Source organism: Citrus sinensis, chromosome 3, assembly GCF_022201045.2.
Source record: "Citrus sinensis cultivar Valencia sweet orange chromosome 3, DVS_A1.0, whole genome shotgun sequence".
Lineage (NCBI taxonomy): Eukaryota > Viridiplantae > Streptophyta > Magnoliopsida > Sapindales > Rutaceae > Citrus > Citrus sinensis.
Genome location: NC_068558.1, coordinates 46698669 through 46714283, shown reverse-complemented (window position 1 = coordinate 46714283; position 15615 = coordinate 46698669). Strand labels below are relative to the sequence as shown.

Sequence of the window (15615 nt, the reverse complement as noted above, 5' to 3'; positions counted from 1 at the left end):
GGCAACATTAGCACATGCCTTTGTCACTTATATTTTCGCTAACCAGCTGCCAACTGTAATATATAGCCATTATTTATAAGAAATCAAAGTAAAGTTTGAAAAGGGGATTCAGCATCTAATCACCATCCATATATAGTGTAAGCTTTAACAATTTAAGGGAAAGGCAGACATGAATTATTATAAAAGTTTTGACTTTAATGAGAAGGAAGACAGCATTACAAGGAAGAAATCGAGCATCTTCAACCCACATAATTAATTATTATAATAAGAAAGCAAGTGTAACAGTCCAAGCTACTGATAAATCAAAAAGAGAGTTGTCAAGTTAAAATAAATGCTTGAATTGTCTGCCCTAGCTTTGAATAATTACGACTCTTGCTTTTTGTAATAGTGGGAAAAATGCATGATAGTCAACTAATTTCATCAAACATTACATCATTGACCTCACTTTGGGGGGATAATTAGGCCCTTAATCAACCATAATCATACTCAGAGATTTGTGTCCACTAATGGAGTCGAGTCTTATCAACCAATGATTCCATTATACTTCGCTGTCAAGATCTTATTGGGACGCGCTTCACAGATTAATTCTATCATAAAGCTGTTTTGATCAGATACATTGAAGGGAATTTTTCTTCTCCAACACAACATGTCGACGCTTTACAATGCAATAATCCTTATCAAGTTCTTATTAATTTTTAACTTAATCCAATCATTCCATCTGATTTAGTTTGTCAACCCCACTCCTTAATTATTTTGAAAAGTTTTCATGTCATATACTATTTCATCAAGTGGGTGGTAAATAGTAATGACTGTACAGTATTATTGACCCTTTTTTTCCCCATTATTTCTGTTTCCATATTTTTGCGGAATTTTCAAGTTCCTTTCCGCAATTGCTTCACCTTTTTCTCCTATGGTATTAAGTGAAGAGCCTTGAGATTTTGAAGGGCCGAAAGTAGAATTTATAGTTCATTGTAGGGTTGCTTAGCCCAATTGAAAACAAGTTCAATCTCGAGGGCTCATGGCTCATAGTTTATTTTCTTGAACGTCAACGCATTAACTGTTATTATTATTATTTTGAAACAAGTGCATTAATTATTTCTTAGTAAGACGATTAAATAAAAATTTTGAGGTTTGGACGTTGCTTTTTTTCTTTTCTTTTTTCTTTAAAAAAAAAAAAACAAAATGCCAAAGTTAAGGTAAAAATTGTTTACTTTTAATTGTGCTTTTGCAGCATAGAGTTTGTTGAGATTTTTAGTTTTGTACTTTTGTTAGTAGTAAGATATATTGATACTAACTGGAACCCATGCTCAACAACACACAAATGTTCACACCTGAGACACAGTGTATGGTTAGATATAAATATAATATCAAATTGACCTGTTTATTTTTGGGTATAAAGTGTTTGATAAATTGCATGCCATGATTTATTGACTTACTTATGGTGAGACCAATTTAAATGCGCCGCAGAGATAACAGATTTAATAAGTTAAGCTTTTGATTGGAAGGGTAGCACAAAGCCCATTTAAAAAGATTCTAGACAGTTGCAGTAGAAGACTTGGGATGGTCCGTTCGTTATTGTTTTTGAATTTATATTTTTTAAGAATAAAAATTAAAAAAAAGATATTTTGTAGTTGTTGTTTTTCGAACTTAAGTATATGTCTGATATCATTTTTCTGTGTCTTTGTATTTTAAAACTAAAAATAGTAATTTGCGTTCAATAGATACAATTGAAAATAATAAAAACAAAGAATATGTGTTCAGTAATATTATTTTCAAAATAGTTTTTAACTAAACATTAAGTCATATTTATAGCTAAAATATAATTGTTTAACAAATACATATACAAACATACCATGAATAATTTAAACAAAATAATTATCAAAATTACATGAGAATAAAGTTTTAATATTATCATTCATTAAAAAAGTTGTACATTATCATTGTTTTTACACCATAATTAACATCTATATTACAACACATGATTTAAAGAAAATAATGATAAAAAATTATATAATAGATATCATGCATTACGAGTATAATTATGCCGTATAAAAGTTGTAATTTTATCTCTCGTTCATCTCTGCGACACTCGCCAGAGACAAAATGATTAAAACTATTGCATTATCTTGCCTAGCAAATATAACATACCAAACCTGCCAGCAAACAAGACATTTGGCCATGAATTGCATGCACGGCGACAAATGTAATCTAGGTGTTAATTCAATAATTAGCCAAACAAAAGAAGCAGCCACTTGGTTCGTCAACAAATGCCGACTTAACAGTACAAATAGACCCATTAGATCATTAATATCAGTATAAAAAACTAAATGAAAAAGCTCTAATTCAATTAAAAGGAAATAATAAATAAAATAAAATAAATTTATATCAATTACTATATATGTAGATCTATAAATATTAGTACAAATCCACATAAATATGTTGTGTTTTCACATGATTTTCCTAAAGATTAGAGATAAAAGCATATATTACGTGTGAAGAACAAAAATAGATGCAAAAAGATTTAAAAAATGACAATAAAAAAGAAAAGAAAAAAATTTACCCGAAACTCTGCAAGGCTGCAATTTTTGCAAATAAAGATAAGAAAAAAAATTGTATGACTAATAAAACAAGATTAAAAAAAAAAATACACAGTGAGATGAGAGCAAACTTTCGGTTGAGAAAAAAAAAATCATAAAATTACCTGATTTTGCCGTGGGTGAAAAGATGGAGAATCGGTGGTTGAAGAAAATTCAAAGAGGAAGAAAATATCAAAGGTCGAAGGTGAGAGAGGATGAAATCGAGCGAAATGAATAGCAGGATAAAGAGATTGTTGAGATAAGAAAAGTGGAGTAAAAGTTTTGGAAATCGTGAGATAACATGTTTTACAACTTAAAACGGTGAACCAAAGTTCGTTTTCATGATATAGTTATTGCACTTTGTACTTTAGAAAAGAAAACAAAAGCAGCTGTTATAAAAGGATATATACCGAACACGGGACCTTAATGTGGCTGAACTTAAACCAGCAGGAGGTAGCCAAATATGTCCACATAAATTAACGCAAAGGCATTACGACAACAGGGAGGCCATTTTGATGGCGCAAAACGAGATTGGTCCCAGGGGGGGTGTGTTTATAATCAGGCGATAGTGAAAACGAAAACTTCTCAAGGATCAATGCAATTGCTGTTTTAGCTTCAAGCATTTCAAAATTCTATTTTCTGACCAATGCAAGCTCTTGGACCGGCTCCAAAGGCAAGCATAGCATTTGGGTTTCTCGCCGCTTTAGTGACACCATTGATGAATCTTAGTGGACTGAATTCCTCAGCATCTTCTATCCAATACTTTTTGTCCTTTTGTATCTTAAAAACAGGAATTACAATCCACGTATCCTTAGAAATCATTACATGACCTCACTTCATACCTTGTGATCCCTGCCTGTACAATCGTATAACAGGGCTGTACAGCCTCAAAGCCTCCAGCAAAACCATGTTCACCTGTGAATTATCTCAAGTTCAGTCCATTGGGCCATAATTAAAAAATCCGAATTAATTAACAAGGTCTTGATATCTTACCAACTTTAAGTTGGATAAAATATCTGCGTCAGGAATTCCAATCCCACAATACTCAAGCACTTCTTCTCGAAGTTTAGCTTGCCAGTCTTGATGTACGCTCAAGAAGTAGACGGTTCAAGTTAACCAATTGGCAGTGGTTTGATGCCCTGCAAAAAGAATGCTTTGCACTCCTCCAAGATTTCATCCTTTTTGAGCTGGAAACCAGCTCTAGTTTAAACCATTTTATCATTACACCAAGTAGATCATCCCCATAGCGATCTGAAATTCCTTTTGACGGAGCTTTCAGCCTACTCTCTATGATGCTTCTTAGTGTTTCTTTGACCTTCCTGTCCAGCTTCCATATCTCAATATTCCATGGAGTGGGGAGGTATCAAAAAGAGACAGAAAGAATCAAGAAATTAATTTGTTGAGCACTTGGCCTGGGATTGAACCATCAACAAATCCTGGTTAGAAGTGAACGTAGAAGAGCAAGGCCATTGTATAGATGCTGGCTGCCAGGGATGAAAATGTCAGAAATTGAAGCTGCACAACATTCCTGAAGCTCTGCTTGAGCCTCCAAGGTTTCTCTTCCTTCCGCAAAGCTACTTCCAAATGCAGTGTGGGCGATTATATCTGCCTATAGATTTTTAAATTCTTCCTGCATTTCTATCATTTTGCATTGATTCAGTTGTTATAGGCTGATTTTTCCACTCCTCAAGCATGGATAATGTACATTCTGCCATTTCCCTTATCATAACCAGTGCGGCTCAACAAGCCATGAACATAGAAGCTAATTGTTGCTGATCAACAGATACAAAAATTTCAATAATTGGTACTTGGTGAGTTAATTAAGAACAGCTGCTTATTTAACAATGGCAAGTTTGAGACCTTCAGCTTGTCAATGGCGAAGGCAGAGATGATAATCCTCCCATGGCTGGCCCAATCTTCCCCATTGATTAAAGCCCATCCTTAACCGGCTAACGTTTCAATTCTAGGCCTTAATTGTGGTTTGAAATAGAATCCGAACTTGCTGGATAGTACGTGTTTGGCCACCTCCGGGTCTGAAATGCAAATCCTGGGCTCTACTCCGTACCCGTACAGGAATGTCCCTCTGGTAGCATACACAAAGTATCACACATTTTATTTTTCATGTATGAGACAACAAGGACCACCGAAGCTACCATGACAAGATGAAGATAAGACATGACTGTGTTTGTATTGTACGTGGAAATTTGCAAAGATGGGTATATAGTATATATGTACCAAAATAAATGATGACATCTCATATAACTTGTCAACGTTGTAGTGTCACAATGCTAACTTGTAACTCTGACATATGACAACTCGTGAAATGAACTGAAAATTTGAGGAGTTGGGTATATGCAAAGTTAAAGCATGAGTTGTTTCCTTCGATTTCGCATTTTAACTTATTTTGGTGGAGATAATTAATTACTGGTACACTTAATGCGGAGTTGTCTAATATAAATAACCAATGAATACATGGGAAACTCATTTGTTGAACGTAATTGCAGGCTATAAATAACAAGATAAGAAATATTTAATTATAGGTAACAATAAGTTAAAAGAATCCATTGGATGTTGCAGTTTTATATTAACAAATATGTAAATAATATATATTATGGTTACTATCGTTTGATTACTTTAAAAATTGTAAAATATTTAATTATAGGTAACAGTAAGTGAGTCACAGAATCCATTAGATATTGCAGTTTTGTATTAACAATTATTTAAATAATATATATATTTAGGGTTACTATCATTTGTATTAACAATTATATAAATTGATAGGGTAGGAAATACTAGATATTGTTTTAGAATTCGACCAAGGTAAGATGATTAGCTTAAATTCTAAATGAAGCGTGATTTTCTTTTAATTTAAATGATTCAATGAGATTTTTAATAATGTGTTAAATGAGGTCAGATGATACTCTAATTTAAACGGTTTTACGAAAGAAATATTTTGCATCATTATTAGTTTATAAATTTAATATTTGATGCTTTATTTTGGCATTTAAAAGAGTGTACACTACAAAAACTAGTTTTTGAGAATTTATTATGTGAATGTCGAAAATAAAAATGCGTTCAAAATAAGTTTAAGGTATAAATAACCCTACTATTTGGGGGATATATATTTTGGCTTCCGTCAAAGGTTGACCTAAGATTCTGATTCCATCACTAATAGTTTTTTATGTGTTCGAGGAAGATGGTTCGTTATTCTATGCTTCAACAGAGTTCAGTTTTTTTCGGAATTGTGGGCCTCAGCAATCCATCAACTGCGTGCCTTCAAATTTTCTTTTCCTTGTTTTACAGCAGGAGTGGAGCTGTTGGCACCCCGCTAAATTCCCAAAAGAACCCCATGTAAGTGGTTAAACCAATAATCTAATTTGAAATCCTTTATTTTAATGTCATAAATACCTTAATTCTTTTAAGGTCACAAATGCCCTTAATTCTTCCTAATAAACCTCCCTATCCATTAACGTTTTTCTTTCTCATTTTTAAGAGATTTTATTTCAAATCACGATCATTATTCTACAGAACAATCATTTCAAAGCTATAATTTTGTTGAAAGATTGTAGCATAGAACAACTTGATAATAGAATTTACTAGTAAAATCTATAGACTACATATGATTAATAGAATTGTCACGTGTTCGAAAGGATTAAATTTACTTTTTATACATCTAACCAACAATCATTCTTACTTTAGTTTTTAACCTTGCAACTTGATAATAAACTTTGCGCTACATCAATTTACTTGTTGACAATTCTTAGTGTATACACAGAGAGAGAGAGAGAGAGAGAGAGAGAGAGAGAGAGAGAGAGAGAGAGAGAGAGAGTTGTTTGTATGGATATTACTTAAAATAGTGTGAAAGGATTTATGAAATAATAATTTATTTAGTTGTTTAACAGGGTGTTTTTAGAAATGTGGTCGTAAAAGAGTTTTGGAGGGGTGCGAATAGTCCAACTCTTTATAGTAATGGGGGTCTTTTGACTTCACCTCGACAATCATCATTATAAACAAGCCCACGCTGAGCCATGTAATCAAAAAAGCTAATTTACTCGAAATTCTATTGAGCAAGCTAAGGGTATGCTCAGTAACAATTACTATTAATTATACTATAGAAATAATTAACTATAATAAAAATAAGTTAAATATTTGGTAAAATTTATTTTTAAAAGTATTGTGGATTTTAAAAGTAGTCGTATGTGTTTGATAAATCTTATTATTAAAGTGCTATAAAAATATAAATGATTGAAATAGACTTGATAATAAATAAAATTTACACATTTATAAATATTTATGTAAATATTTTTTATTGTGTATATATAATAATTGATAAATAAAACAAATATTTTATATTATTAATTTTATTTTTTATTTTGTTATTTTATTATAATTGGTAATAATAATAAATATTTTTAAATTTTTATAATAATATATATATATAATTTTAATAAAGATAAAACTAATTCTTAAAATCAGATTTTTAAAGAATGAAAACAGATGATAACAGTGACATGACATTCGGTACAAACACATGAATAGCTGGAAATTAGGAAATTTTTATGAACTATGCGTGGGAAAAAAAAGAAAAAAAAAAAGAGGAGTTTTAAGATTCAACTAATCCCAGGGACCTACCTACATCCAAATGCGACAGCATTCTCAACGAGTTTAAGAGTCGTGTGCCAATTTGATAGTGATATGGGGTGGGTCAACGGTCAAGATAATTGGGACCCTAATACAAATCATTTAAATGGAATACTCGCTTTCACTTATTAGTTATTTCAACAAAGAATCCCACATCAAAAAATAAAAAAAACAAAGAATCCATGGGCACGGCGGTGAAGTGGGAACACTGGTTGGAGATTTTGATGGGGCTCTTCTTCTTCTCTTAATTAAAAGTTGAGTGAAGTAGTAGTAACCTTTTTGGCTGGTTTATTACATTTTCATCCAGACAAATTAAAATAAAATCAGATCAAAGAACCCCACTCCACCTCTACAGTTGGGGAAATAATAAAGGCGGACGAGCAACGGTCAGCCCACGCAACAATTCTTTCTGCCCGCCCGCCCGCCCGCCTATAAATTAAATTTCAAATAAAAAAAAAACTCCCACAGACCGACCCCACTGCTCATCAATTTGAATAAATTTCTTCCCGGTCTCCAGCCCAAGCTTCTCTCCTTCGTATCTTTCGTTTATCTGTGTAGCAGCAGCAGCAATAAGCAATATGCTGACGCCTCACGTTCACAAGAATGAAACCTTCGCTGTATCTACAAAACTGGAGAAACTTGCTGTTGATGAATCGCCGGAAGAAGATTCAAATTTAACGGTCAATTGTACGTGTACGACGCCGAATTCTAAAGAGCATAGGATTCCAGACGTCCTGACGTGTCCTCCTGCACCGAGAAAGCGTAAAGCGTCCGACTCCGACTCGTGGTGCCGCAAGATTAATTTTCCCGGCAACAAGTCCAGGAACGTCGTCAAGTTCATTCTCTATTCAGAGTTGGAAGCAACGCTAGCTCGGGCTTCCTCCGCTTAATTTCTTGTAATAGGATTCCGATTTCCGTGGAGGTCCACGAAGAAGTTTCAGAAATCAATTCTTGATGCTACAGGAAATTAGATTATAATCATTATGTAAATCTTGGGAATTTTAATTTTTTGATACTTTCCAATTTATACTATATACATGGACTCAAAACAGACTGTTACTTGAGTTGTGGTTTTATTTACTCTTTGCAACGGCTGCAGGAATTGCCACCTTTTAGTAATATCATCGTGCGTAATGGATTGCAATTTCAAGCTATGATTATTATTATTATTATTATTTTGTTTATAATTAAAGAGGCCGGCTGCCAGGCCATGATTGATCTGGTTGATCGCATGGCTGAGCAGTAGGCACCCTTGTAGTATAGTATGATGTTTTCAATTCATCAATTGTAAGATTAATTGAAATAGTTAACTGGTTATTGACATTTGACAATGTCAAGAGTAGCAAACTCCACCTAGTGTGTGTTTTATACTCGGAGGAGATTGATAAGGGAAACCTTTGGCTATGGAGAATCATCAAATGCAATTGCCATTTCGCTTCTGGCATTGCAAAATTCCGAGCTACGCTAACCCTCGGACCCACCGTAAAGGCAAGCAGTGCATTTGTGTGCTTAGCAACTTTAGATATACACCATTAATGAATCTTAAAGGCATCGAATTCGTTACCATTTTCTCCCCAATACTTCTTGGTCCTTGTGAATCTTCACAATAAAGGAATTTCCCCTGGAATGATTAACTGCCAATCTTTTGAGTCTTCTCATCCTCCCTGGTCAATCTTATTAACGGGCGAAGCGGCCTCAAAAGATTCTAGCAAATCCACGTGCACCCACTCAGTGGAATTTGTTCAATTTAGTCTAAGAATACTGTGTTTAATTCAGAAGAAAGAAGCAAGGCCCCTTTGGTACCGTGGTGAGATGATGATATGTGCTCAAGGAGCATGGGGCTCAAGTTTCTTCTGATGGCTATTGTCTTAGTCAGAATAAAATATAGTAGTGGGTACATGTATTTAGGGGTGGTTATGCACGTTTCCATTTTAATTGTTCATGTTCCTATTTTCAAGTGATTTTTCTCTTTTGTAGTTTTCAATTTATTGGTATGTGTACATATTTGTTTAAGAGACCTTATTGGACTTGTATTAGAGTTTTTTTTTTTTTTTTTCATAATGAAAATTGTCTTTTCTCTTCTAATCAATTCATATTCTTTCTCAGTTTCTCACTCTCTCTGACTTCCTTTTCTGAATTGAAAATTACTTATCATCTGGTATCAGAGCATCCAACGATCCATGGCTACACACAATAAATCCAATGCCGAATTTTGTGAAGAGGTTCAAGAAATCCTTGCTAGACATGAGTCCAATTTTGACCAAGTTCACGCCACCCTTCAAAGAATCCTTACTGAACTTCAATCCTTACGCCTTCAACACACTTCCCAGGAAAGAGAGATAAACCCATTCGCCACAACTCACATCCTTTGACACTTGCCAACCTCACTTTCCACCTCCAAATCAGATTGATCCAGTACCCATCTCAAACTCTCTTTCCCAAAGTTTAGTGGTGACGACCCTATCGGATGGATTTACAAAGCCGAACAATACTTTGATTTCCAAAACATTGCTTCAGAATAGCAAGTCCAATTGGCCTCTTTCCATCTTGAAGAAATAGCACTCCAATGGCATCGTTGGCTAACCAAGTTCAAAGGACCAAAAACTTGGACTGAATTTACCAAAGCTATATTCCTCAGTTTTGGTCCAAGGGATTATAAGGATCCTTCTGAAGCTTTAACATGCCTAAAACAAACTTCCTTTGGTGGTTGAGTATTAGGAAGTTTTTGAAAAGCTTTCTCATCAAGTTGATGGCTTACTTGAAACTTTTTTAATTGGTTGTTTCATTGCAGGTCTTTAAGATGAAATATGACTCTCGATGTCAAGATTAAGCAGCCTCGTACCTTGGTTGACGTCATTGGTGTGGCAAGACTGATTGAGGAGCAAAATTCTCTCTATCGCTGAACCGAACACTTTTCTTAACCACCACCTATTTCCGTAATGCAACGACCAATCCCAAATAGTTCTACTGGGATCTTGGGCCCCCCTCTTAAGGCAAACCAAACAGCCAATGCCACCACTCCTCCTATCTAGTGGTTAACTAGCCAAGAAGTACATGCTAGACGTGAAAAATGACTATGTTATTATTGTGATGAGAAATTCTTTCTTGGCCATCACTGCCAAAGGCCACAGTTGTTCATGATTAAAAATCTTCCATCATTCACACCACCTGATACTGGTTAAGTGAATGGGGCACTTTGACCTTGGGCATAAGGTGATTCTGATGGGTGGGGAATGGTATGTGCTCAAGATGCATGGGGCTCAAGTTTCTTCAGATGGTTATGGTCTTAGGTAGAATAAAATATAGTAGTGGGTGTATGTATTTAGTGGTAGTTATGCACGTTTCCATTTTAATTGTTCATATTCCTATTTTCAAGTGATTTTCCTCTTTTGTAGCTTTCAATTTCTTGGTATGTATACAAAACTATTTAAGAGACCTTATTGGGCTTGTACTAGAGGGTTTTTTTTATTTAGAGAATGAAAATTGTCTTTTCCCTTCTAATCAATTCATATTCCTTATTTGTTTCTCACTTTCTTTGACTTCCCTTTCTAAATTGAAAATTACTTATCAGATGACTGTGGCTCTACAGCCATATAAGTGTTTGGCAAATACTTATAATTGTTCTTTGGAAGCCAAGATGAAAAAAATACTTATATTATCCCTATAATTTATCTTTTTTTTTTAATTTTTTAATAAATATTTAAATTTCATTACCCAAAAAAAAAAAAAAAAACAGTGGTCGCTATCGGCCAAAGTTACCAAAAAAAGCAAAATCTACTTAATGATTACACCGTCGACACCTTTAGAATCCTTTTCTCATGATCTATGAAAGGTGCAATTTCCGACGCCAAACAATCATTAGAGATGAAGCAATCACTGCCCAAATCCCAGCTTCATTGTGATGTCATTAAATATTAAAGATTTAAAGTTCAGCATCACCTTCGTACGGTAGATTCTAGAAGGCTATTCTAAATGATGGTAAAGGTGCATTATGTGATGGTAACATCATGGTAAGGCGGTTTTGGATAGTGTCAACTAGGGGTGGACAAATTTGAGTTTAGATTGGGTTCAGATAAATCCAATCGGATTTCAGGTTAATTGGGTTGCAAAAAATATAACACGAACTCAACTTGAACATGTGATCTCGAAGATTTATGCTTGCCTTGCCTTTGATTTTTTTGGATTTTCAGATCAGATTGGGTTTGACCCGATTCAATCATGATTTGATCGAGTTGGCCAAAATCCAACTCAATCAAGTTGGAGCCTTCATCTGAATTCGATTCAAACTCGAATTTTTCGAATCGAAACTCGGATCAGATCGGGTTGGGTTATTTGCCCACCCTTAGCTACAATGATGTCTTCTCAAATGGTTTTTTGAATACAATAATTGTATTGTTAAATAGATCATCGAAAACAAAATATTCCATATGTATATGAAATGAAATTTGGGGGCGCATGACTATTTTTGTTAGTTTCTATTTTTATTGATATTTTTATTTTCAAAACTCCAACTGAAAAAAGGATGTGTATTTTTTCTATCAAAAGAAAATGTACTTTGTGCTTAAGGATAAGAGTAATGTTCTAATGAATTTTATACTTTATAAAGTAAGGAATTTATTATAGGATTAAGATCATTATCTAATATGATTTTTATCTGAGCAAGTACTATTAATATGATTGGTGGTTAATAAATGAAAATGAAAAAATAGTTAAATCTTAATTATTTACTAATTGTAAAAGATCAGGAGTGCAAAGTACTCAGATCAAGAAAGGATCTCAATCCTTTATTATAAGATAAGAAAAACACACAAATATAAGACTCAGAAAATAAAGGGACGAATATATTTTTACATACTAATATCAATTTATACAGCATCGATTTTTATTTTTTCTATAAGAAACGAAACAGTGTCGTTTTGGCCGATGAAAAGTGTCTCCGAGGGTGCAGCCCTGTAGGTGGAGAGCAACGAAACGACGTCGATTCCTTTTAGCTTCGCTTCGCTGTGCGGGGTTGAGTAAGGATCCGGTCCAGAATCTAGACCCTTCTGTCATCGCGTGGGAATTCATAACATTCAAATTCAACCCATCAACAATTAAAAAAAAAAAAAAAAGCCTATCGAGATTCGAGAGCGAACCGAATTTTCGTAAATTCAAACTGATTTTGCCCTAGAATTCTAAAAAGATGAGTTCAACCTCTGTGCGCGAATTCGTATTAAAGGAAGTACCTGATTGGAACGACGAAGTAATCGCCACGGCCCGATTCAAAGCTTTTAGTGGACAAAGATCCGATTGGGAGCCCAAATTCCAATTTTGGAAAAATTTGATCCTCAAAATTGCGCGCCATTTTAGCCTTGCCATCATTCACCCTTCTCAGGTTTGTAAAGTATCACGTTTATTATTAAAGACTTTAATTTCTCATTTACTTTCCGTAATTTATTACGAAACAGAAAAGAAAATGTTTGTTTTTTGGAATTTATTAATTTGTTTGTTCGTTCTTTAAGGTAAAGAACGAGTGGTTTAATAGAGGAGGATTGACACCTCTGTGTTTTGACGATGTTCTGGTGAGCTTCTTTTTTTTATCTTAATGATTACTTTTGTGATCAAAGTCGTTAATAATGATCGATGAAGCAAGCTAGTGCTTGATACTCCACCGTTAAGTGATTTTCCCAGTGACAAATTGTCTAGTTCAGGAGCTAATAAGTTTTTTTTATGTTTTTAGTCTATCCCTCTTGCATTCAACAATTTTGCTTCCGTTGCTTGAATAAAAATAGTTTTTGATCATTCATATTGGCTTCACCCCTCTGCGCGCGCGCACATCTGCGTTCGTTTGGGAGTTGGTTTTTGGACATTTTACGTTGTTTTTTTATTTTTCAGTTTGTAATGTATAATGAAGGTGATGTTGTGCGAAGTGTGGATCTAGTGGATGCAGCTAGTGGCCGGCTCACCCAGTTGTTTAGAAAAGTAAGAAGTTTAATGGCCAGATCAGCAGCAACTCCAGAAATTTTGCTCAAAGATCATGTTATTCTAATGGAAGTTTTGAAGGTATATAATTGAGAAGTGTTTCATTTTTAATTCCAGGAGTTTATTTCAGTTTTTGCCAGCCAAAGTAGTTGAGGATAGGCTTTGCTGACTTGGGTTGTAATAAAATTACTCTTTCTGAAGGATAAAGCAGATGAAGTTATCAAACTTTTATCGGAAAGCCATTGGACTTCTTCATGCATTATTACAATGAAGAAGTTCCAGGACAAGTGTGGAGGACAAGATGAAGCATCTGCAGTTTTGAGTTTCTTGACTGGACGAGGGAAAGCACTGTATCTATCAATCAGCAAGAATGAGTTTACAGAGGTATTGCATATTGAGGTTTTACGTTTTATGTTTTGTGTTTTGAAAGAAAAAAAATTATTTGTACTCTTGAAAGCCAAGTTGGTTTTATTGAATTGTGAGATCAGAATGAACTGGGAAACAGCTATAGATAATGAATTATCTAGCTCTTTTAGTCATGTCAATGGGAAAACTTAAGATAATATTTTATGGACATGTCAAAGGAAAAGCTTAAGATAATATTTTATGGACCACAAAAGATGTCCAAGATCAAAAAAGAAGATATTGCAAATATTTCGCTATTCCCTGGGGTAAACATGCCTGTAGATACTGTAATAAATGCATATATTGTTATCTTATTATGCAATAAGCATATCTGTGTTTATTCATCTAAAGTTGTGTAAATAGATAATGTTTACAGGGTGTAAAAGTGTCCCTTTCTCCAGCTGCTGTTTCCAGCATCTCAAGTTTAGATTATGATGTTTTGCACTTGATTTGGACTGTGGAAAAGCTTCAGCTACAGCTTGACATCATTGATAGGCACTATGAAATGTAATATTCTTTGATCTCGATACCTGCCAAATATGCTGAATAATCTTGAGTGTAATCAAGATTATTGAGTGTAATCAACATCTGCTTCTTGGATGTGCAGCGAGTTTGTTCGAAAACAAATGGTTTAGTCTGATGCCTAGAAGTTTTACTGTACAGGTCAAGAAAATCAGCATTAGCTTCCTTGCATTCTGGAAACAAGACAGTGGCCCTGAGACATGCAAAGCAATTAAAGCTGACCAAAGAGAGTCGAGAAAAGTGTACATCGCTTTTGAACAGAGTGGAGGAAGTATTGAGTCTGATAGAAAATGCTGAATCAACCAAAAAAGTATGTTAGCATAGGCGAAATGATTTCGACTGGCTTTGATTTGTAGGTTTCTTGAGAATAAATACAGGATACTTAGGTTCTTCTGATCCATTTTCTCCTGATGATAGGTCTCTGAAGCAATCCAAATTGGAGCTCAAGCAATCAAGAAAAATAAGATCAGTGTGGAGGAACTTCAACTCTGTTTAGAAGAACTTGAGGAGAGCATTGATTTGCAAAAGCAGGCTGAAAAAGTCATAGGTATTTTATTGATTATACTACACGCTTTAAATTGTGGTAATTGCAAATATTGTAGGAATCAAGGCTTTAATATATCTGGATGGATGGTTTTGTTACTTCAGGCTTTCATATATCTGGACGGTTTTGTTACTTCAGCCTTGTATTGTATCTGACTTGTCTTTTTGGTCACTTCAAAATCAGTGCCATCATACACAGGAATTGATGACGAAGACATAGAAGAGGAGTTCAAGAAATTGGAGCAGGAAGTTGAGTGCGAAAGACCTAAACCTACAGTATCCAAAACTGGAGTCAATGAACCAGCAGCTTCAGAATCTGCTGAGTCGTTGCGTGTTGCATTCTCAACTATTGGCCTTAACGATGGTCAAGCTACAGCCTTAGCAATTAGTGATACTGTGGTACCAGACAGAAGCAATGAATCCAAACACCCCATGCTTGAATCTGCATAGTTTTTTCTTGTCTAGAAGGAGGGGGGGAAAAGGTTCACAGTTAAGAGTATTCCTCGTTTGGCTTACGCTACAGTGATTCTATTTGCTTACTATATGTGGTGTAGTGACTGTAGTCCTCAATGTGATTCAGTTGATTTCTTTATCTAATTTTTGCGTGTAACATTCTCAGTATAATTTTATTTTGAAAATGCGTATAGGCTGTGGAATATTTTGCACTTGATAGCAACCAATTGGAATATGAATGTGATCCTTCTATTTTATTTTTCAGTCGATTGACGTTAGTCGAGTAAGAGTGTAGGGAGGAGTGCAGGGAGATGCGAAACGACGCCGTCAGGAAAGCATGCCCTTGCACGGCTTCTTGAAAATTACGGCGCATTTTTAAAGATTTTAGCTGAGCTCATCAACGGTGTAGCATAAAATCAAGCAGCAGATTCTGAACAGGCCGTTGATGAAACTACAAACAAAACAAGTGATCACAATCCAACTCAGCAAAGGCAGTTCCCGTTCATTTTCCAGA

General features: G+C 34.6%; 1 protein-coding gene and 1 pseudogene across 1 annotated transcript; one reads left to right on the top strand and one right to left on the bottom strand.

Annotated features, from left to right (window-relative positions):
* Positions 1 to 1895: 1895 nt before the first annotated feature.
* LOC112496031 (cytochrome P450 709B2-like) lies at positions 1896 to 5927 on the bottom strand (annotated as a pseudogene).
* Positions 5928 to 12104: 6177 nt separating this feature from the next.
* Positions 12105 to 15245, top strand: LOC102607917 (uncharacterized). Its single transcript, XM_006492370.3, has 8 exons — positions 12105 to 12591; positions 12719 to 12778; positions 13092 to 13259; positions 13380 to 13562; positions 13960 to 14090; positions 14247 to 14415; positions 14523 to 14652; positions 14833 to 15245. Exons 1-8 carry the CDS (start codon positions 12400 to 12402, stop codon positions 15096 to 15098), a joined length of 1299 nt encoding a protein of 432 aa, XP_006492433.1. The 5' UTR covers positions 12105 to 12399; the 3' UTR covers positions 15099 to 15245.
* The last annotated feature ends 370 nt before the right edge of the window (positions 15246 to 15615 follow it).